At 40.4% G+C, this 25,356-nt stretch overlaps 1 protein-coding gene across 1 annotated transcript in view; it reads left to right on the top strand.

The window, feature by feature from the left end:
- Positions 1-2,353, top strand: part of ERCC6 (ERCC excision repair 6, chromatin remodeling factor) — a 54,846-nt gene extending 52,493 nt beyond the window's left edge. Inside the window, exon 20 of the mRNA XM_075217173.1 lies at positions 322-2,353. Within this exon, the coding sequence (XP_075073274.1) occupies positions 322-741 (420 nt within the window). The 3' untranslated portion in view covers positions 742-2,353. The remainder of the gene's footprint in view (positions 1-321) is intronic.
- Positions 2,354-25,356: the final 23,003 nt, after the last annotated feature.

Raw genomic sequence — 25,356 nt, 5'->3', positions numbered from 1 at the left:
GATGACAAAGAATTGAAAGCCCTTTGCATGGAGGCACAAGCACCCTCCTGCAAAGCAGGATGTGTTCTCTACCCCAATATCTTATTTAATGAATCCTCTCTTCCATTATTAAATAACATTTTTGCAATTTATTGCTAATGTGCGCTTGTGTGCCTAAGCTCAACTTAGCAAGTACCTTCTATGCCCCACAAATACTGCCATCTACACCCGCAGATTCAAGCATGCGCAGAAAGTAGTAATATGAGATCACAGAACAGCTTTTGTGTTTTGCACTTTTGATGTTAAATTACCTTTTTGTGATTTTTATATTTCTTCTTCCAGGATCAGAAGATTATTAAGCAGCATGACCAATGTAAGACTGAGGCTCCCTCTCATTTCAGTGGAGAGCCACAAGCCACAGACGCAAGTAATACTGCTCTCTCCTCCTCCTCTTTACTTGCTCGTATGAAGGCAAGAAATCATTTATTGATTTCTCCCAGAGAGGACAGTGAGACAGGAGCTGGAACTCCTTCAGCAGACCCTACTGAGCATGATGAGCTGCTGACAGATATTAGAAATTTTATAGCATTCCAAGCACAGGAAGAAGGGGAAGCAAGCACCCAAGAGTTGCTTCGGGAGTTTGAGAACAAACTTTCTCCCTCACAGTCATGTGTTTTCCGGGAACTCCTGCGCAGGTTGTGCACCTTTCACAGGAAGAGTAATGGTGCTGGAGTCTGGAGACTCCGATCTGAATTCTGCTGAGCATCCCCCAATGCACCAAGAAGCTGGTACAGTGCTTTGTGACCCACAAAGTAACCGTGTCATATATCAATGATCAAAAAAGGCTTTTCACCCTCATCTGATGCCAAGCAATGTTTTTCAGTGCATACCCATACCATGGTTGGGGCCATTTTATAGTTTTCTAGAGGCTGGTGCCGTAGATTATTCACAACACTTTTTATTGTTCTTTTGTTTTACATATTGTTGTTGAGCACTCAACATTTAACACAGAGAAAGCTTAAAAAAAGTCTAGCATATTTTTGATGGTAGCAACATGATCACCTACACAATTTTCTTTTAAGGGGCTTAGTCTCACCACTATGCTGTTAATGTACTTTTAAGCCACTGATGAACACCTGAAAATACAATTTTTTTTATGAGCCTATTCCTAACATGGTGTTCTAGAATTTAAACGCTGCTTTTAAAATTTTAGAACGCAGCAAAACCTGTTTCTCATGTGTTACACGTGCTACCAGTACAATGGATTATATTAAGTACAAGTTTTAAAAATGCACTAAAACACATAGCAAAAATTAGTTTAAAGTGCACGTTAATTTTTAAGCATTTTTATCCATTTACCAAGCGCATATGTGTGAATGCGTCTTCAATCTCAGCCTAAAGGATTATTTCCTGTAAAACAGTAGTTTAGACATGAATTAACAAGTTAATCAAGGAAAAAAAGACCAATGGACTGGTAGTCTTCAGTTTTGTAAGCATTATTGAGCTGAAAGACGCAGTGCGTCTTTAACCCGCTCAGTCTTTTCATATTTTTATTTCTCACACTTGAACACAATTTAATGAATTGAATACCCATTCCCATTCAGTTATAGGCTAAGGACTACTGGCAAATGCTCTGTTTTTGCTCAACAGGTGGCTGTTCCTTATCTAAATAAGGGGTCAAGTGTAAGTTATATATTGGTGCAGAATAGAGAAACACTATAGGTCAGTCCTGACCAACTTGTTGCTCTCCAGGTGTGAAACTACAAGCCCCAGCATGCTTTGCTGGTAGATAGCCAGTCAATAGCTGGCAGGGCTTGCTAAGACTTGTAGTCTCACAACACCTGGAGTGCATCCTTTTAGTTGTACTATACTCTAGCATAACCTTTTTCCACATTTTTTTTAAACAATGGCATACTGATCATAACACAAATTACGTACTTTGTGAAATGTGATGGGACAATTTATATTGTTAACACAAGGTGGCTGGCTAATGTATCTACCTCTGTGCTGGTAGAATATAGAGACATTGTTTATTCCATGTTGCTAATTTTGTAGTGTCTAATTTATGGTTTTTTTCATGTGCATTAAATTATACAGTTTTATATAAACACAAATGAAAACCGTGATGTGAAACTGACAATACATCTATGCTGCTATACCATTTTTGCCATATAAAATAGGAATGTGGAGAGATGCAAAGTATGGAAATCTATTGTTTTTTGCAGAAACATGATGATCTTTCTCATCGTCTATACTGCAATTTCAGTATAGATTGTAAAATGAGGCACAGGTTTATTGTTGCATACATAGCTCCTGTTAAGCGGTGGTTTTATCAGGAGCAGCCTTGAATATTGCAATAAACGGTTTGTACTAATATGGTTCTGTTTATTGTTGTAGGGTGACTGAGTGAATATGTACAATAGTGGTACATACAAAATAAATAATTGCAATATATTTTTGGTCTAGAACAGTGGTTCCCAAATTTTTTCAGCTCGCAGCACCCTTAGGGTCTCCATAATTTTTTCAAGGCACCCCGCCAAAATATTTACTGGGCACTCCTGTTTTATAAGTAGTTGGGTTAAAATAACGTAATAAGTAAGTCTTTAGGTCAGTACAGAAATACTTACTGTAATAATAATACACATAAATCCAAAGGAAAAGAATATATACATATTTTTTTTCAGTTATATTTCTGTCATAGAACAATTTACAACTATCATTAAGAGAAATAATTTCAAACAAAATAAAACAACAATATGTAAAAAAACACACTGTGCCCCTTCTCTCTCTCAAACAGTGCCCCTTCACCATTACACTGTGCCCTCCTTTCTTTTCCCCTCCATTGCTGTTTCCTATTACTATTTCCCCTCCGTTCGTTACTTACCTTACTTGGCCTTCTTTCTTCTTTCTTCTGTCTTCTTTCTTCCAGCTCCTCTCTGCGCATCTCCTTAGTGAATGTGTCTGGCGTGACATCATCACACACGACATGCAGTGAGGAGGGAGGGTCGTGGGCACCCCCGGATTGGTATTTTTTCTTTTTGTGCCTGTCCCAAGGAGCTATGGCGCACACTTTATGAACCACTGGTCTAGAATAAATTATCATGTTATGGTCGTCATACACGTAAGCAATTCCAATAGTCAATTAGGTTGGTGTTGACCAAATTGGCTGTATTTGTGTTCTAAAAATTACCATTGATCCCTATCAACGTCTGATCAGTATCTCTCATATGCTGGTTGAGACTGGTAAAAAAGCAGTTTGCTGATATCACTGATCCCTGTGATGAATGTGTGTCACTAGAAGCAGATGTTCAACCATTTGATTACAAATTTCCACCCAATCTGGTGAACAAATTGGGTATTGGCTACTAATTAATTAAGGAAACTTATTTGAATACATGCACTTTCACTATCCTGTTAATTGTATAAAAAATATAAATATATTTATTTCATTAGTAACCAATATACATACCTAAAGTAATAAAACCACTAATGCTGGGTAACTCTTATATGCAGTTCTAATATCTGAAAAATGTCCAAGTTCATATTCATTTAGTTCATCTTAAAAGGATGTATTACTCATATCAAATTTCTCTTTCCTGCCATTGGGGGACACTGCAAGACATTGGGGTATAATAGTGGGTCCAGGAGTCTTGTCACTTTATCAACTTCTTTGATTTTTACTCTCCTCCCCTATTATGCCCCTCCTCTCCTGTAGTTTCCTCAGTTTTGGTTTTTTTTATATTCAATTTTGTAATTCAAAGTTATAAAATATAATATATACAATTGAATGCATTATAAAATATATATATATTTTGACAATTTTCATACAATCCAATGAGTAATCAACATCCCATGTCTATTTTTCCCAAATAACCCATCTTATACAGGACCTAACTATTAGAAGGTGGAGATAAGTTAATTGGAGGATCTGCAGAAACCATTCTTAACTCAAACCATTCAGTATTGTGGAAACTATTCCAAAGTTATGTTCGTATGATATGGGGTAAGAGAGCTATAAAACTCTTCCATGTGTCAAAGAATTGCTTTACTCCAATCTCTTTCTGCAAAGACGTCTCTATCCAGTCCATTCGAAATATATGATAGAGTTTTACTTTAAAAAGGGAAAACATAGGAGGGGAATTTTGGGCCCAGGCCTGAAGTATGCTTTTTCTGGTCGCAGCTGAAATTGCCAATAGCAATTTCTTATATCCCTTACTAACTTTGCAGCTACCTGGAAGTGTTCCAAATATCGCCCATTACGGAGACAGAGGTGCATAATTTACCAGGTGTGTATTAGAGAATCTCCAAATCTGGGTCCAAAATTGTTTAATTGGGGAACATTCCCAAAAGCAGTGTGTCAAGTCCGCCCTTGGACACGCACACTTTGGACAACAGTGGGACTCTGATAGCCCTATCTGAGATGGAGATAGATATGCTCTATGATAAATATTTAGAAACATTTCTGTGTAGGTCATGGCCGGTAATATTTTAATGGCATTGGCCAGTGCCTTTAAGATAACCTCTGGTGTCAAATGAGGGAACCATTCCTACCACAGTGAAAGGCCAGTTTTAGAATGATTATAATCAAATTGAGTTCGTAACAAGGAGTAATGTTGTGAGATGGCTTGGTGAGTTAAGGGAGGTCTTGAAAGCATAGCCTCCAAGGTGTTATTCCAATCCGAAGGAGAGGTACTGCGTAGTACTGTACTAATGTAATGTTGGCATTGAAATATAGCTAGGTGGTAAGGAGCCAACTGGATAAGTAGAACTAATCTGGGCATAGGTCATAGGTTTACGTATTTTTGTATCAATAAATGATCTTATTTTAGTAATTCCCAACTTCACCCAATCAGTAAATGGGAAGGAAGCTGAACCATCATCATCATCATCATTTATATAGCGCCACTAATTCCGCAGCGCTGTACAGAGAACTCATTCACATCAGTCCCTGCCCCATTGGAGCTTACAGTCTAAATTCCCTAATATAGACACACGCACACACACAGAGAGGGAGAGACTAGGGTCAAATTTGATAGCAGCCAATTAGCCTACCAGTATGTTTTTGGAGTGTGGGAGGAAACCGGAGTACCCGGAGGAAACCCACGCAAACACAGGGAGAACATACAAACTCCACACAGATAAGGCCATGATCGCGAATTGAACTCATGACCCCAGCGCTGTGAGGCAGACGTGCTAACCACTAGGCCACTGTGCTGCCCCATTCTGAAAGTTTGGGTTATTTAACAAGTGAAGGTGCATTGTGAGGTATAAGGGCTTAAATGGTACATTTGACAAAGTTTACGTATAGTATACAAGATTGGGTTATGTATAGTCTGAATTGGAAGTTCTTGTTCGTGTAGGTGAATAAAGGCCAATAAACTAAGATTAGGAATAAAGCTCTGATCCAATTTAGTATTAGTATAGATATCCGTCTTATGCAACCAGTCTCTAAGGTGTCATAATTGGGCCGCTTGGTTATATCTGGTGACATTTGGTAGATTCAGCCGCCCTCTATTTATGGACTGTTGTAATTTGATCAACCCAATGCGCGTTTTTTTGGAATTCCAGATGAAACATCTAAAGTCTGCATCCAGTCTAGCTGCATCTGATCTAGTCAATTATAATTGTAAGACTTGTAATGGATACAATAGTTTAGGAATATGATCATTTAAATTATGTTTACCTCCATAGGAGAGGCATAGATGTTTCCAACCTTTCATCTCATGTTCCACTACATTTATCACCTTAGAAATATTGAGGTCATATAAAGAATGAATATCTCTTGGTAATCGGATGCCCAGGTATGACATGGTCGATTTTGCCCAAGTAATGGGGATATCCCATGCCCAGACTGGGGTTATGACACCTTTACCCAGATACATAGTAGCAGTAGACTTCTCAAAATTGACAGAGAACCCCGAGACAGATCCAAACTCAGCTATTCGGTTCATCAGAGATCTAAGCAAGACTTAGGGTTGGATATGTATATCATTACATCATCAGCATAAGCTGTAATTTTGATTTCCTGATATCCAATCCTTATCACCTCCAATTGCGTCCAATTTTGCAAAACTCTAAGCATAGGGTCCAAAACCAAATTAAAGAGTAATGGAGAGAGTGGACATCCTTGACGAGTGCCTCTAGACATTTCTAGTGGGGAAACGGTGATACCATTGACCAATAGGGATGTTTAGGAGAGGTGTAGAGAAAAGCTATCAGGGCTCTAAAATCAGTGTCAAAACGCCTGTATGAAAGAATTTCATTCAAAAATAGCCATGCAACAGAATCAAAAGCCCTTTGGGCATTTAGACTAAGGAGCATGTTAGAGGTAGATCCCACATTTGAGGCCACAATCGCTGAAATGGCTGTCCTAATACCCTTAACGAATGATGCCCTGCCACAAATCTCAACTGGTGAGATGTTAACAACCTAGGAAGGATATTTTGTAAACGGTCTGCTATGATCTTTGCTAAAAGTTTGTAATCTGTATTCAAAAGAGTAATAGGATGATAAGATCCCTCCATCAAAGGATCCTTACCTGGTTTAGGGATAAGGACTGACCACATTAAATGAAGGATATACTGGGCGTTCACTATGTATTTTTGAAAACAAATCTGCTAAAATATGAGCCAGGTCTCCCTCAAGGACCTTGTAATATTCTGCTGTAAAGCCATCTGGGCCTGGTGTTTTATTGCAAACTCTGCATCTCGGGAAGTAATATCTTTTGCCATAGCTTCTCTCTGATCTGGCGTTAATGAAGGCATTTTGGCCTCAGTCAAGAGTTTGGACATTAACTGAGGATTTGGCGCAGAACCCCTATATAAGGCTAAATAGTAAGTTTGAAAGGTTTCCAATATCTCTTCAGATTTAGTGAGCATCTTAGAAGAATTATGGGCTTTAAGGGCAACTATATGACTATTACATTTCTGAGGTTTGATTATGTTTGCATGTAATTTGCCCGCTTTATTTCCCCATCTGAAATTTATTTATTTTTAAAAATCAATTTGTTGCTTTGCTTGAGAAGTCAAAAAACTAAGAGTTGTCTCTTCTCACGGTAGGTCGTCCATGACAGATCCGATTGATCATAGGTAAATTTAGCATATGCCTCAGCCAATGATCTGCAAATTATCATAGAATTCTCTTGCCTTCTTACGATGCCTAGACACATATGCAATTATATGGCCCCGCATAACTGCCTTTGAGGCATCCCAGGAAAGAATCTTGTCATCCCATTGGTCAATGTTATCATCTAAGCTTTCAGCCCATCTGTGTCTTAGAAATTGTTGAAAATGATCTGAACTATATAGATAAGTAGGAAATCTCCAATGTCTAGGTCTCTGTCTCGAGCTCGGACTCGATCATAAGAGAAATCATAGCATGGTCTGAGATAATTATGTCAGTAATGTCTGCCTTATGAACCCACTTAAGGGGTCCGTCCGTGACTAACAAATAATCTATTTGTGAAAAAGATACATGTACACTAGAATAAAAAGAATATGATCTGTCTGTTGGATTTAAAAGGTGCCACAGATCAACCATGACACACCTGGACATCAGACCAAAAAAACACTCAGAGTCCCTTAGACTAGTTGTGGAAGATGCGCTTGACCTATCATACTTTGGATCAATAACACAGTTAAAGTCACCTGCTATCACAAGGTTAGGGGTGTCACCTTGTAGGACAAGCTGAATTAGAGACTAGGAGAAATCACCTTGTGATCCATTGGGGGCATAAATATTCAGGAAGGTATATTTTTCATCATTAATTTGTAGAGCGATTAATAAATATCGACCTTCAGGGTCTACGATTGTATCCAAAACTGTGTATTGAAGATTCCTAGCTATTACTATGGCCACTCCTCTGGATTTTGTTTTATATGAAGTTGAAATACAATCTCCAATCCAACCCCCCCCCCCCCCCCACCCCCCGCAGGGTAGAGCCATCAGCCTTCCTCCAGTGTGTTTCCTGTAGAAATGCTATATCTATATGAGCTCGCTTAAGGTGAGTAAGGATCTTTTTACGTTTAATGGGAGAATAAAGACCACCCACATTCCAAGATGACAGATTAAGGGTCTGTGGAGTATTAAGCCTATGAGAATCCAACTGTGTAGGCTGCATCCCTAACCAATACCCACAGTGGAGCGATTAGTCAAACCAAAGGAGAGGTTGCAGACAAACTCCCCCAAAACCATCAATAAGTAAATTTGACCTAAGTAATGTGCTTCATTGCTCCATGTTTGTAAAGTGAGACATTGGATATTTAACCATTTTGTGAAAAATGAAAACAACATATAATGTATTACAGTTTCTAGACCTCAAACCTTTTCTTAACATTTTCCTAACCAAATTTTGTGTGCGATTCCTGGATGTGTTACCAGAGATCACAGAACATTCAACCATAAACATTTATAACATAACTAAATCTATACTCATATACATGTACATACATAAAGAGAGAGTTCACATATTCATCATGTGTTATGTTAGTCTTTTTACACCTTGTTAACTAAATCTAAAATGCTATACCATTCAAGTTGGTGCGTTAGAAGGTGAGCGAATTCCAGCTGGTGAGCCTGAATGCGGAGTAGGCACCTGAAAGTGACTCTTGGTCGCCTCCGGATTTTCAAAAATTAACGTACAACCGTTCTCCACCACTCTGAGCTTAGCTGGGTACATAAGGGCAAAGCGTTTGTTATCACCAGCCAGGAATTTGCAAACCGGTGCAAACTCCTTTTCTCTTCTGTGACAACATAGCCGAATAATCCTGAAATATTAGTACTCTATTGCCCTGAATCGCCAATTGTTTCTTCCTCCTGAATGCTATGAATATTTTTCCTTATCTCTGAAGTCTAAGAATTTAGCAAAAACAGGTCGAGGTCTAGCAGAGTTACTCTCTTTAATTGGGCCCAGACGATGGGCTCGTTCTATATGTAGGTTGTCTATTTTGTCATGTAAATTGAGGGCAACTATTGGGTCCTGACTAAGATAAGAGAATAAATCAGGTCCTTACACCGACTCTGGAATACCAATAAACTTTAGATTATTCCTTCGGCTACGTTTTTCCAAATCGTCAATTTTTTCTTCTATTTGTGACCATTTGCGCGAATCCTGTTCAGACCCATTTTGCAGGGCTAGAACATTATCCTCCACATTGCTAATATGTTGTTCCAGCGCATTAATTCTGGCCGTATTTTCTGCTATTTTAGCGACAGCTGAATCAAAGGAGTCCTGAATAGCTCCAAATTTTTTGTCCATGATAGGAAGGAGGATATCTATAGATTGTAAGCTTGCGAGCAGGGTTCTCTTACCTCTCTGTCTGTATGTATTACCCAGTATTGTTTTATCAATGTTTGTTCCCAATTGTAAAGCGCTACGGAGTTTGCTGGCGCTATATAAATAAATGTTGATGTTGATGATGATATCTAAAATGGTTTGAGCCGTATCTGTACTTGTAGTATTTATGAGTTTAGTAAGAGGAGTTTGGTTCCCCTCCTCCACGTCCCCCGTTGAGAGGGGCGAGGAAGGAGGAGAAGCGCCCCTACCCGCTCCAGGTTTGTTTCTGCCCACCTTAATTTGGTCTGGCTTACTATCTGCACGCTTAGATTAATTTTTACTACAATACTTTTCCATATCTAAGCAAGCCAAGTACTATTATAAGGCACTAATCTAAGGGGCATATTCAATTGTTAGCGAATTTCGAAGTTCGAGCGCGTTAAGTAATTTTTTGGCTATTTTTCCTTATTTTCGAGCACGGAAACTTCTACCACAATTCTAATCTTTTTTTTTTTTTTTTTTACTGAAACGGTGTTATCGCGCTCCAACCGTTTGTCAATGTTAAAGTATAGGCTGGATGCGAACCCTCAGCGGAAAAATCTATTCAATTGTTTTTTAACGCTGAGTGTGAAACAGGCAAATCTGCTGTTTCATCTCGCACCTCTTTTTTATTAAGTTAAGAAAAATATACATTAAACTGAAAAAATAGGTGTAAAAGTTCATAAAAATAACCTAAAAACTGAGAAGTACTTAAAAAATTGTAATAATAATTAATAATTTTTGGAACGTTCCCCCTTTAGAAAAAACCATTAGTGGTGCATGTATTTAAACTTTTTTTATATCATTTTTTTTAAGGGGGGGGGGGGGTGGTTGTGCCTGACCTCAGTCAGCTCTCGGTGAAAAGTAGCATGTTATTTTTTTTTTTTTTTTTAAAAACCAAAATCTTTTGCTCCCCACTCTATTTAGTCTTAGCCCTAGTGCTGGCAGGCTATTGATGTGTGAGTTAAAATCTTTACAAAATTTGGCGTAGGGTTCCCCCTATTTTAATTGAACCAGCACTAGGCAAACCAGCCGGGGTGATAGGCACTATAGCAGGTTGGGGGGAAAAACGTTTGGGTGCCACGGCCATAATGATTAAACACCCACAGACTGTTCAGCGCTGGGCTGGATTCCCTAGGGAGTGTGGTCCGCTGGAAAATGTAAGCAGGCCACCCCCCTAGGGACACCCAGCCCAGTGCCGATAGCACTAGGGCTCTTCCTACTACCCCTGGGCTGTGAGTAGTAGGGTAATAAATGGGGATTTTGTATGAAAAAAAAATAATTTTGATTTGTGGAACTACAGGTAGCAGCCAGCCATGTTGGCCTAAATAGTGTGGACATGCTGCTACTTGTCTAACTACAAGCACCAGCGTACCCATGGCACCCAGGGCATGTTTGCACTTGTAGAACCACAAATGCCAACATGCTCTTATACCCACGGCTGGCTGTGATCTGTAGTTCCACAAAGTAAAATGTTAAATAAAAGCACAACACCATAATTTCAACCACAAATCTTTATTAAAAATAATAAAACCCCAAGAAATACAGTAAACGCCCTCATGTACACCATAGATTTTTATTGAAAAAAAACCAAAACAAAATACTCACCATTGACGAAATCCTCAGTTTTATGATGCTTTACCTACACGCACTCATTTACGCAAAGTCCCAAAAATTATTTGTACCTTCGAAGAAATGTCCGGCTTGCCCACTGTGCCACAAATATTTGTACCTTACAAATGTCCATGCTTGGCCAGAGTTCAAGAAATGTTTGTAAATGGCAAAAAATTTACCTCCTTGTAAAATCTTTTAATCTGCTGTCCAAGGTGGGGGGGCATTGTTGCTTGCAGTGCTGGGGCCCTTCTTGATTGCAGTGTGGGTGCCCATTCTCTTGTGCAGTGCTGGGGCCCTTCTTGATTGCAGTGTGGGGGCCCATTCTCTTGTGCAGTGCTGGGGCCCTTCTTGATTGCAGTGTGGGGGCCCATTCTCTTGTGCAGTGCTGGGGCCATTCTTGATTGAATTAATTTGCATTCATTTTTTTATACTAAAATGACTGCCTTAACCACTCCTCATTTCAAACTCGCTAGGACCAATAATAGAGCGCGAGGGGGTGGATGAAATATAACAATTGAATTGAGCGTTTTTTGTTTTTTTTTAAACGCGCGCTCAAACAGGAAAAAACGAGCGCAGGTTTTCAGAGGTTATTATATCAGGATTTCAATAACATGTGACTAAAGTTATATTGTGAACTCTCTCTTCTCTTCGAACTAATCACATATTAGAGAAAAAAAGGTGTTAGAGAACAGAAATATTAAAATTACTTTCTGATCTTGTTTAACTACTCCAATAGCATCAAAACTATACCACAGTGTAAGAACCTTTATATGAATTATCAATTTGAACGCTTACATCAGTATTTCAAATCTAATAAGCAATATATGCTAATAAGCAACATAACACATATAATTAAACGTATCTAACTCCAGGAATGTTGCAATCTTTGTCTGTGTTCCATAGGCCCGCATGTATGGCCGAACTCCGGGGAGAAAAGAGAGAAAGGTATTCTTCTCAGCCTTCAATTTTTTTTCCAGTTGAGACGGCTCTCGTTTCCACCCCAACTTTAGCTCTCAAAAGGGGTGTATTTTGTCTCCCTTAGTGCCAAAACCCTCACTGGAAATGAATTTGCTTGAAGAAATTTGTTAAAACATGGTCAACTAGGTGTACCGCCCACCGGAAGTTCCTGTATTAGATATTTAGTCAGTCATTTAAGCAGAGAAAGTCTCAAAGATTTTAGTTGTTATCAGCCATGCAAGGATGATGGGGGGCAGAAAGAACCACTCTGTTGTATATGCTCTATTCAATAGTAGTGGTGTGGTTTTTAACTGAATCTGGTAAAGACTTTGTGAAATAAAAGGTTATCTTTAAAGCAGTACAATAAATGACCCCTAGGTGGCAGAATTCGCTGATTGTAGAATGCTAAAATAAGCAAGTGACTGCTTTATGGAACTTTTATACAGAGAGGTATGATAAAACTGCCGTAATCATTGGGTTTGGATTTACTGAGATATCATCATGCATCCATAACGTGTGACCTCTTTGTTAAGTGACTGGAACTGCAATGCTATTAGCACAAGCAGATGACCGATTGGTATTTCCACAGCTATTCTGCTCTGTTATAAAGCGGAACCTGCAGTGCAGCTGAGAGCATGGGGGTCATCAATAGCCGCGAGGGGTGTTATCTATATTAGATCAGCGCTGGTGCATCCACCCCAGTCTTGCTGGATAAGACACTTAACGGTGCTGATTATAAATGTCACACAATAGAGTACAGTGTAGGCAGGATACACTAATAAAAAGTTTTTAGTAGATCTCGCAGGACCCTTCTGTATAATGGGAAAATTCATAGGTGAGAGCTGTATCTACTCAAAGGTCTGGAGTAGTTTACTGTTCAAGTATAAAGGTAGAGGCAGGTCTTCCCTTACCTCCGCAGCGCATCCCTTTTTTTTTTTTTTTTTTTTACAGCGTCCCAGGTTGGCTCCCAACAGGTACCACGGGGTCTGGCTCTCCGGAAAAGAAGGCAGCTATGGCGTTCTGCCACTCCCGGTTCTTTCGCACCGATAACATGTGGCTCAAAGGTCACAGAGGAAGCCCCCAAATAGAAGGCGCCGCGCACAGAGGGTCAGGCTCCTGCTCCAGAAGACTCCACTCGGCTGTCCATCCATCTCAGGCACGATGTCCCACAGCTATCCAGTGCCACGAGGATAACACTCGAGCTGCCATCCTGTTTTAGCCGTCAGAACACCTGGCAGGTAAGCAAGATTCACTACAGAGGATTTGAGGCTTATCTGAGTGGTTGGGGTGACCACAATCCGCCACTAAAAGGTATTTTTAAGCCTTTATTTGCAGAGCTCTGTGTGAGTGCAACTGACTCGTTTGGCTGCCAAGCCACGCCCCTCCTCAGTTTTTTTAAAGTGACTAGAAGCAAAGGTCACTTCAGTATAGGCTCCTGCCTATACTAAGTTACATTTAGAAAATTCATGTTTTTATTTTATTCTCCCTGTAGGTGAAACGCGGGGCTCGAACTGAAGACCCAGGTGAGTGAATAGGAATTTTGCTCACTCCAGGTCCCGCATCAGGTAAGCTGCAGCAGCCTCTCCTTCACATCCATGACTCATGCTGGCAAGCCCCCCTCCGTTCCGCGCTTGTGCCATAGACAATGAGCTACAAGGGGGGCTATAGCAGTGCTCGCACTCTCTAGGAAGTGAGGCTGTTGTATTATACGGCGCACGCACCTGGGCACAATATAGCATGCACCGAGTAGATACCCGGTTGCCATCTTACTAGAGGCACAGGAAGTCGGGAACAGCCAGAAGAGGGGGAAGAGTTCAGGAACGGACTTCCTAGCTCCCATTAATTTCCTGCCGCGAACAGAGGACATTGCTCACGTGGAGACACCAAGAGAACATCGTACAGCATGGTGCCCGACTCTGCCTCTCCTCATACTGCAGTGCATACACTGCCTGGTATCGTTACAGGCTTTGTAGCCAATTAAGCGATTGCAGGGGGATTGTTGTGTTAACTGTAGTTGTGACTTATTGATTACTATCTTTCACATACAGGACTGTATTACCCATTGTTGGGGAGAGTGCTATTTATTATAGGAGACTCGGTAGATTGTAATCTGAACAGCCAGCAAATTTCTATAAGATTTTAAGAACTGGTTCTATTTATCTGCTTGCTTAAAAATATGGCTAAGAAGAGGACAACAAGAAGCAAATACACTCTGTGTTATATTATACCTGTACCAAGTGTAATACTAAATTATCTGTTGGACAGACAGGCCGGGATGCTCTTTGCTCAGCCTGTAGCGTTGACGCCCATGAGCGGCTCAGACTAGCCCAGGAGGTGTCTACAGCTGTGGAGGAACCACTCTGGGTAAGATCCCTGTCAACAGCCATGGAAATACTAACTAGTGTGATGGCAACAGGTACGTGAACACTATACTCCAAACACCCTAACACACAGTCAGGCTGACGAGGCCACAGTCTCACAGGCTGAGGCTGCTCACAAAGAGGATAGATTATTATCTATAACTCACAGGGGCAAAAGGATTATCCCTGATACTGTATTAGACTGAGATCAAGCTTCAGATCACTCGTCAGCAGAGGAAGGGGAGTTAGATTTAGATCCAGAGGAGGAAGCTTGTCACGATGATGATGCCTTGGCACATAGTGTTGATAGCCTCATTCTAGGCATCGGACATACTTTAGAGTTTGTTAAGTCTGAACCCACGGCACCTTTAGGTTTTTCCCTATTTTAAAAGACCCAAGGCACAACTAGCAACTTTTCCACAGTCACCAGAAATGTTGGAAATAATAGCTGAGGCTTGGCAAAGACCTAATAAACAATTTATGATGCCAGGCAGGTTCAAGTCCCTTTACCCCCTGCTACCAGAGGACTCTATTAAATGGGAGACTTTACCTAGGGTACACACCCCAGTAGCACGCTTATCGTCATCCTTTGCCATTCCATTCAGTAGCGGATAGCAAGAAGCCACGGGAGGCAAAAGCACCTCTCTTCCCACTGTAAATAATAGACCCCAGCAGGGTAGATTTCGGTCCTTTCGGAATTTTGCCCGAGTCAGGGGGGTCTCACCAAGAGACCAGTACACTGCTCTCAGGGGAGAGTTTAACAGAGGCAGAGGGGACAGAAGTACCGCTAGGCGAGGACCCTCGCGACCAGCGGACAAACCCACTGCTTGACAGAACCCCCCCGGGGGAAACACAGGTGGGGGCGCATCTTCTTTAATTCCGAGATCAATGGTGGGCATCCACCACGGATCTTTGGATTTGAGGAATCGTGTCCCGGGACTACGTCATAGACCTGGCCCAGTTCCCCAAACAGAGGTTCTTCACCACACCGCTTCCCCTGTGCCCACTCAAGCGTAAAGCGCTTCAGGAGTCCATCCAAAAGCTGCTGGCACCACATGTGATCATACAGGTACCATTTCAGGAGAGGAAACAAGGTTTTTACTCCAACCTCTTCCTCGTACCAAAGCCGGACGCCACCTTCTGGCCGATTCTAAATCTTCAGTTGCTAAACAAGCAACTAAAGATTCAGAAGTTTCAAATGGAATCTCTTGGTTCAGTAATAGCAGGTATAGAACAAGGGGAATACCTAGCCGCCATAGATATCCAGGATGTCTATCTGCATGTCCCAATATGGAGGAGACACTAGTGTCTACTGCGCTTTGCGGTAGGGAGATTCCATTTTCAATTCAAGGCCCTCCCCTTTGGCCTAGCATCTGCACCCCGTGTATTCACCAAGATCATGGAGATCATGGCGGGTCTCTTACGTCAGAAGGGAATAACCATAATTCCCAATCTGGATGACCTTCTCTTGAAGGCTCCATCCAATCATTTAGACAGGCAGATCATTCACCTGTCTACACACACAAGGGTCTCCCTGGCCTGGTGGATATCCAAGGAATTTGAAAAAAGATCAGTCTCTGCAAACCTGGTCATGGTCACAACGGACTCAAGTCTGTCAGGATGGGGTATGGTTACAGGTCCTCTGAGGCTTCAGGGTCTATGGTCCTCCCAGGAAGCCTCACTTCCAATAAACATCCTGGAGCTCAGTGCAGTATACACTAACAAGAGCTCAGGGGTTCCTAACAGGAAAACCCCTACAAATTCAATTGGACAACACCACCACAGTAGCCTACATAAATCACCAGGGCAGCACACGCAGCAGCCATGCGAGAGACGGCACGAATAATGACATGGGCAGAGCATCATGTTCCCAAAATATCGGCCATCTACATCCCAGGAGTAGAGAATCGGGAAGCTGATTTTCTCAGCAGGCAAACTTTCCAACCAGGCGAATGGGCCCTAAACAGGCAGGTATTCTACCTCTTGGTGGATATCTGGGACAGGCCGGAGGTCGATATAATGGCATCCAGACTATACCATCAGGTCCTGCAATACGGGTCGAAAGCGTGAGACCCACAAGCAAGGTTCACAGATACCATGACGGTTTTATGGCGATTTCGGATGGTGTACATATTTCCTCCGATTCCCATGTTGGTCCTAAAGAAACTAAAGAGAGAGCAGGTCCCTGCAATCTTAATAGCCCCACATTGGCCGCGCAGAGCGTGGTTTTCAGATCTACTGGGGCTGGCAGCAGCCCCTCCCTTCCACCTGCCCATGCGACCAGATCTTCTAGTTCAGGGTCCACTTCTCTACCAAGGTTTGGATCGACTAGCTTTGACGGCGTGGCTGTTGAGACCCTAATTCTCAAGGCTAAGGGGTTCTAACAGGAAGTGATTTCAACCATGATCAGAGCTAGAAAGGCATCGTCTTTTGCCATATATCAGTTTAGTTTATATCAGAGTTTGGAAGGCGTACATACTGTGGTGCGAATCCAAGAGACTCCACACATCCAAATTTAGACTTCCCCACCTGTTGGCCTTCTTACAGGCAGGTCTACAGAAGGGGCTACGCCTAGGATCACTCAAAGTACAGATATCTGCACTTTCCATATATTTTCAGTGAAAACTAGCAGCATATAGGGACATTAAAATTTTTCTTCAGGGGGTTCTACATGTACAACCCCCCTTCTGCCATCCAGTGGAACCCTAGGACCTTAATTTAATTCTCAATGCACTCACCAGGTCACCGTTTGAACCCTTACACTCAGTGGGCTACGGCATCTTACTTGGAAGACATCGTTCCTCTTGACTCTAGCTTCAGATCGTAGAGTGGCGGAACTGGGGGCGCTTCGATGTGACCCCCTTTCCTCATCTTTCATACTGACAGGGCGGTACTTCGTACCAAACCCTCTTTCAGCCAAAATGTAGTATCCAGATTAGAATTGAATCAGGAGATTGGCGTACTGGCATTCCGGTCTTTCCAGGCCTCCCAGGAAGAATGTTTAGAGTTACTGGATGTAGTCCGAGTATTACAGTGTTATATAGACCGCACGGCCCCCGTTAGAAAGACCAGGCATCTTTTTGTCCTCTATGAGGTGCATAAACTGGGGTGGCCAGCGTCAAAGCAGTCAATTGCCCGCTGGATTACTTTCACCATTTGGGAGGCCTGCATAGGGGCCTCGCAGCCCGTCCCGCCCAATTTAAAAGCACATTCTACCATGGCAGTAGGCACCTCTTGGGTGGCTCACCACGGGCATCGGCAGAACAGTTGGGCAAGGCAGTAACGTGGTCTTCTGTCCACACCTTCACAAGGTTTTACAGATTGCAGGGCTTCGCATCGGCTAATGCAAGCTTTGGCCGCAGGATTCTACGCGCAGCCGTTCCAAAGCAATCCCTCCCTTAGGGAAGCTTTGGTATATCCCCAATGTCTCGCAGTGTCCCCCAATGTCACCGTAAAATCCATTTCTCTGACTCCATTGGGGGACACTGCGCACCCTTCATTGCTCTGTATATAGTTCTGTGTGTGAAAATTATTTGTCGTATGTTAAAATGGTTTAAGCACTTTGGGGTTTTCTCCCTTTTCTCTCACGCTTGGTTAGTCAAAACTGAGGAAACTACAGGAGAGGAGGGGCATAGTAGGGGAGGAGAGTAAAGATCAAAGAAGTTGATAAAGTGACAAGACTCCTGGACCCACTACTATACCCCAATGTCTCGCAGTGTCTCCCAATGGAGTCAGGGAAATGAATTTTATGGTAAGTAAAAATCTTATTTTCAATTGTGCCACTAATTTGTAATTATCATTATTGATGTGATTTGTCTTTCACTCACTCGCGATGATCCTATGGCAAAATGACTGCTCCTGGATCTGATATCTGCTATAGATGTAGGTTTTCTCTGTGGACTGTTCCCTCTGCTAAGACCATGGTGTCATCTTTGGCTGTACTAGGTGCCACATTGCTATTTTAAAACGCTGCACTTCTCCAACAAGAAAAGTGCAGTGTTCTGATGATCCCATAATGACAATTAGCAGTAAACAATAAACATGATTTCTCTATCATATAGGGTATGTGCCATAGGACAATATAAGGCAAACTGCTGATAGCACTCTTAAAGGTGCAAAAACACCTACTAATCAGATCTTTGCTTTCAATGTATAACATTTTCTACACAGATAAAAAAAACTGATTGATTGCCCTGGATTTAATGGATATTTGCACCTTTGAGCAATGTTAGTAAATAAACCATGTTGTTGAAGCTCACAATGAGATATTAATCTGAAGTAGATTAATAAAACTTTGCTATTAGTCTGTACTTTAGATAGTGCTGGTGAAATAATTCACTATATAAAATCTCAAAATGTTATGCAGTCTGTGAATAGATTTAGTAATTGGTGTGTGTGCACAACTAATGCATTTTATTTTCCAACACATCATAAGCCATTTTTCATCCACATATAAAAATTGTTTACTATTTTTTTACTTTACTCATACGTTTTACATTTATTTAAAAGTAACTTTAAATTTACAATGCTGACTGTGTCTTGCACGCTGTCAGTTTTTTTTTTTTTATTTACTAGCTTTTAAATTACTGGTTTTTTTTCTCTTTTTGTAAGTGATTGCAAAAGTTCCACTCTCTGCTGCTGTGGGATCCTGCTCCTAAAGCTAGGTACACACTGAAGGTTTTTCATTCAATTATCGGTCCAATTACCTGATAAATGACAGCTCTGCCACATACTCACACAATGAATAACAATTGTTCCAAAGTGCTGATTGTAATTTTATTTGGTTAGTTGCACTGTTTAATAATCTCATTCCAATTGCCTACTGATCATGTAGTGTGTATGCACTCATGATCATGATCTCCATAGAGTTTACAAAGTCATGATCTTTTCAGCCAATGCCGGCAATGAACATGTCCTGGTGACTAAATGTAGAAAGTGCTGTAGATGGAATTGTTTGTTCATTCTGAGACCAAATATTTTGTTCAGAGTCACAGAAGCTAATTAAATTTATAAGGACCTGTGAATAGCTATAACAAAGTGGTTTTAATCAGTGTGACAGGAATGAGTGACTATTGTGCTGTCATTCTCTAAACGCTTTTAATCCAAAGTGAGTGAGGTATAAGAAAAGAACCCCAAAAATATTCCAAGTGAGGTTAAAAAAATAAAAAGCCAAAGAAAATGACAAACAGAGTGGGGGTCTCCCCTATTCTCTTCCAACCAGCCTTATGCTTAGCCAGCCGGGGCTGGTGGCACCATAGCAGGGGAACTCACAGCAGGGACCCCAGGCTGGTCAGCACAGGGCTTCATTCCCTAAGGTGTTGGGTTCTGAGGAAAATGTGGGCCCCCTCCTAGAGGTACCCAGCCCCGTACTGATACCCATGCTGGCACTTGGGGAACCACAAGTGCCAGCATGCCTTGACACCCAGGGTCTGCTGTGTCCTGTAGTGCACCAATGTAAAATGTAAATAAAACACACCCCTTATTAAAACCACAATATTTTATTTAAAAAAAAAAAATCTTACCAACTCTGTTCTTTACATTCCAGTCCTTAAGCTTTTAATCCAAACTGAGTGAGGTATAAGAATAGAACCACAAAAATATTCCAGGTGAGGTTATAAAAAATAAAAAGCCAAAGAAAATTACAAAAGATGATAAAAAATACTGTCACTCGTGGATCCCAAAGTGCCAGAATACCCAGGCAGCCATGTGTATGTTGGTGCTTGTAGTACTGCAAGCACCAGCATGTCAGTATTATTTCTGTCTGTATATTCACCATCTGAAATTAATACCCAAGCCCTTGTGTTATGCACCTCTTATTGTGTGATTGCACATATTTTTAAAGTTTTCTATGGTGTGGGCCGCAAAAAGCCCTGAAAATCTGTATCCTGCCAACTAGCCTCCAGAAGTGCCTTTTTGTTGTAGGAGATTAAAATTAAAAGTTCTAATTAAGTAAGGGATGGTCCAAACGTGATAATGGGCAATCCTGAAAATGTTTGCTTATGGCTTTGGGCACAATTTCACTTAAAAAAGTGAGCGTGCGCATCTGTCTGTATACAGCCAGCAGAGTCGTTCATATGCGCAAGAAATATGGTCTGCATCTTCATATTTTCATCAGTTCCCAAATGATCCCTATTGGTGGCAGTAGTTTTTTTATTCTATTTAGTGTTGTATTCCACTATTTCTAGTCTTTAATTTATTCTGGCTGGAGAGTCAATGGCCAATTAGGTTTCATAGACACAAAAAACTATGAAAACGAATATATGAATAAATGTAAATCCTATGAAGAGGTTCATAAACTGCAATATCTATAGGGTCAACAACAGGTTACAAATATGCTATCCGCACCCCCATTCTTCTTTCCATATATTTATTATTGTTCAATAAATGTTTCTGCAGTAATCCTACCGTCATCCATCCTAAACTGCCTTCTAGTTGAGTGTGGCATTGGATTTAGGCGCACATGCTGCATGGTAATGATTAATCGCACTACCATGCGCACACTAGCTTCTGTCCAGCTCCTCCTCCAGGCACCCCCATCAGGAGGAAGCAAATATGGCAGAAAGAGTGGAAAGGTGCTTTCCTTTTCTCCGTGTTTGCATTAGTCCATAGACCCCTTCATATCTATTAAATCATTTACAAACTTGAATTATCTTTGAGATTACAAAACCCAATACAACTAAATGATGGCTTCACTTCAATATTATCTAGCATAATATTGAAATTAAAGGGTAATGTGAAATATCAGATCTGTGTGAAGGGTGGCAGGGCAGTAGAGCCACATATAGGTACATTGTGCATATTAAAGCAGTAAAAATGAATCCAAGTAATATTCTCGTTATCATTTTCCTGCGTATCCAATCATTACCCTTTTCAAAAATATTCTATTTTTAATATAGTTAAATTGTTAATTCTACAAATTAATGTTATTTTTAGTAAATGTCTTAAACAATTGAGCTTGTTTAGTTTCTTGATTTTTCTATTTTTGTAACGGAAGAATAATCAGGGTAAATTAGTAATGATTTCTTTTGTGGAAGCTTCATTGTGCTTAACACTGACTTTTACTCTGTGAAAAGTGTTAAGAGTTGACACACCTTAACACTTGGCTATCAGAATTGTTGTCAATGTATGCTTGTCACCTCTTAGAAGATAAAACAACACCAAATAAGGAACAATGCACTTAAGTAAAGAGGGGAGAATGTAAGAAGCATAGAATTTAACACTTGCATAATGAATTGGTTGGTTTTTTTTGTTTTTTTTTGCTTTTGTCCCTGTTTCCCTGGCTTCACGTTTTCTTCCACTTCTAACAATGAGACAATAATTAAAAATTTCTGGGGTATAATGTGAATAGATATGCAGATTCTTTGCATAATACAGGAATATGTATTAACTTGTGCAGAATGATAGTTTTAGTAAACCTTAATTTTGTTTATGAAGTTGCAAAATCTGTAAAATAGTTTTATTTTGCTTTTATACTTTTAAAAGATTTTTAGTATGCATATTTTATTTATAAAACACTAACATACTATGCAACACTGTACACTGAGATTATCATGACATCAACAAATTACATAAAATGGCATGAAACAGGAAGTAATGATGGCCGTGCTCAAATGAGCTTACAATCTAAGACGTTTGGGGAACAACTGATGGAAAAGGAAGCAGAATAACAATTATAACAACTGGATGAGAAATGATATCTTGTTATTACAAAGCAGCAGTATTATTAGCCACCAATAATAAAACAATTCTTGGTGGTTGACAATTTCTATTCAGCTACCTGCAGCCTCATGGGTGAAATGAGGAGGGACAACAGAAGGTGAAGACACGAAACAAGAATCAGTCACTGTAGAAACCTTAAATTAGGTAGCTGCTGTCACGCATAACTGTCTTTACCAGTTATAATAACAACCTCCATACCTCCATCCTATTCTGGTGGTTTAACGTCTTTGAAGCCTACTCTTGTTGACTATACCTAATTGCCCTTTCAGCTATTTTACCACTAGTAATATCATTATTTTTTAATTTGAAGAAGGTTTTTATTTACATCTTTATTAAACAATACTGACATGGGGTTCATGGTATTATTTATAACCTATTTATATTTATTTGTTTTCTCCATAAGTAGGATAAGCCCTTTTTTGCCACAACAGTGTTGTGGGTGGCTTAGCTTCCAGCAGTGTTTATCTGGTAATCAATTAATGTTGGTGTTTATGTATAAGCAACATTCTCTCTGTATGTATTCCCCTGGAGTCCTCATCCATCCATTATCGCTTTGAACTGCTTCGGAAAAAGAGACTCAATCACAATTTATGTGGTCAGTAAATATTTAAGGCTTTTGTTCTGTTCCTCTTAGAAAGATAATTCTGAATATGTGAGTCTTTATATATTCTGGCTGTGGCTAATGGATTATAGCACAAACCAATATGACTTGCATCACTATTGACTGACATTACCTTATATACTGTACATCCATCCCAATCAAGGTTTAACTATAGCCATAGCAGTTTATGCGGATGCAATGGGGCCATTTCCAAAAGCAAAAACTGTGCTTTAAATTGTAAAATTGATATGGCTCTATAATGAGTTTGTCCAGGCAATCATAGAATTTGGATATTATAAGGATAAAATAACTATACATATGCACAACATTAAAAGCACTGACAAGTGAAGTGAATAACATCTCGTCACAATGGCACTTGTCAATGGATGGTATGTATTAGACAGCAAGTGAACAGTTAGTTCTTGAAGTTGATGTTGGAAGCAAGAAGAATGGGCAAGCATAAGGATCTGAGCGACTTTGACACAAGCCAAATTTTAATGGCTAGACAATTGGGTCCATGCATCTCTAAAAAAGCAGGTGCAGTGATCAGTACCTACCAATAGTGGTCCAAGGTAGGACAACCGGTGAACCGGCACCCAAGGCTAATTGATGTGCGTGAGGAGAGAAAGCTAGCCCGTCTGGTCCAATCGGCCAGAAGAGCAACTGTAGCACAAATTGCTGAAAAAGTGCTGGCTATGATGGAAGGGTGTCAGAACATACAGTGCATCTCAGCTTGCTGCATACGCGCACACTGGTCAGACTGCCCATACTGACTCCTATCCACTGTCATAAGTGCCTGCAATGGACATGTGATCGCCAGAACTGGACCATGGAGCCATAGAAGAATGTGGCCTGGTCTGATGAATCAAGTTTTATTCTAATCATGTGAACATCCGAGTGCGCATGTGTTGTTTTCTTAACAAAGAGATGGCACCAGGATGCACTATGGGAAGAAGACATGCTGGCAGAGGCAGTGTGATTCTCTGAGCAATGATCTGCTGGGAAAACTTGGGTCCTGGCATTCATTTGGATGTTACTTTGACATGTACCACTTTCCTAAACATTATTTGCAGCCAAGTACACCCCTTCGTGGCAATGGTATTCTCTGATGGCAGTGGCCTTTTACAGCAGGATAAAGTGCCCTGTCACACTGCAAAGATTGTTTCCGAATGGACAGAGGAACATGAAAAAGAATTCAAGGTGTAGACAAGTCAGAGCCATGGAGGCCCCACCTCGCAACTTACAGAACTACAGGGATCTACTCCTAAAGTCTTGGTGCCAGATACCACAGGACACCTTCAGAGGTCTTGTGGAGTCCATGCTTCGATGGATCAGAGCTGTTTTGGGGGTTCCAGGGGGACCTATACAATATTAAGCAGGTGGTTTTAATGTTGTGGCTGATCGGTTTATAAATATATATTTAGTTAAGCCAAATTGCTACTAATGTAATAGTATGCTGCCCTATTAGGTATTGATTGGGGATGCAGCAGATATCATGGTAAGTCTGATTTTAATATTGCATAGAGAGCCCCATCACAATTTTTCTATGTGGTCCAGACATTTCTAGTTAACCCCTTGCTCTCATTAAAGATTTTTTACGTAACATGACTACTTTTATGTACATGAAATTGCCTCTAAGAAGTTAAATTCCCTTGTCTTACAGAAATGAGAAAAATAAATGTAAAATGACCACATGATGACAAAACTAAATATATTTAAAAGTGTAGTATGCAATTTTGGCCATAATGAGCTGTAACTGAAATAACACACACTCAGCAGTTTATTATAATGCAGCACAACATATATCATAAAACACTAGTGAATGCTAAGGATAAGAGGAGTTAATTCACAAGCACAGATAAAAGAAATAGGGTGACAGCAAGTTCAATTAAGATAATAGGCACACATGGTAATTACTTGTTGAATTGTTAAACAATTATTGTGTCCACTTGTTGCTTTAGTAACCATCAGAAGCTGGGCAGCAGCTCCTAGACATTCCATTGGGCTCATTTTGAAGGTGGGGTTGTTCCTCACCATGACCTTAAATTCTGTTAACATTCAAATCAATGTGGCAACAATAGGATTAAATCATTAATTGTTTACTATGTAGACCTTTGTCCAATGCCACTAAATAATCACGTATCCTGCCAACTCTTGGATTTAGTAATCCATTCCTTTTTTAGATCAGATATGACCACATTGTATTCAGAGAAAGATGAAAGTTTTGGTAAAAAACCACCTTGCCTCATTCGAGCAAAACCCTCCCATTCCTCCAGATTTTTTATACTGACAACTTACTGTATATACACCAATAAATTGTCAGGGAGACAGAACCTATCATGTAACAAGCAAAATAAAAGGCTAATATGCACACTTATTTGAAGATGTAAAGAATAATATATTAACATGATTAATAAATGTGTGAGTTACAAGGTTATTCCGCGTTAGCACTAAACATTTGTTCTTTATCATTTATTCAAGGCTAATATTTTAGCACTGTGTTGTGGATTTTATTTGTTACGTTACACTGACTACATTTATTTTTATACTACTTTGAACAGTTTTTTATTTTATGTGCATTTTGCCATAGTCTTGTTTTATTGCTGTGCCCAGAGGGATAAAGTATAAGTAACTGTTGGATGATTAGTTAAATATCAATAGATTAGGCAGATCTCAGATATGACACATTTATTAGTTCAAACTTAGAATCAGGCCCGGCGCTCCCATTAGGCAAGGTTAGGCACTTGCCTAGGGCGCCGGGCTCTGGAGGGCGCCTGGAGGGCGCCACAGTATTCTAAAATACTTTAAAACTG

Source organism: Mixophyes fleayi, chromosome 6, assembly GCF_038048845.1.
Source record: "Mixophyes fleayi isolate aMixFle1 chromosome 6, aMixFle1.hap1, whole genome shotgun sequence".
In the NCBI taxonomy this organism is placed as follows: domain Eukaryota; kingdom Metazoa; phylum Chordata; class Amphibia; order Anura; family Limnodynastidae; genus Mixophyes; species Mixophyes fleayi.
The sequence above is the reverse complement of the archived record's forward strand: the minus strand, read 5'-3'. Positions and strand labels throughout refer to the sequence as shown.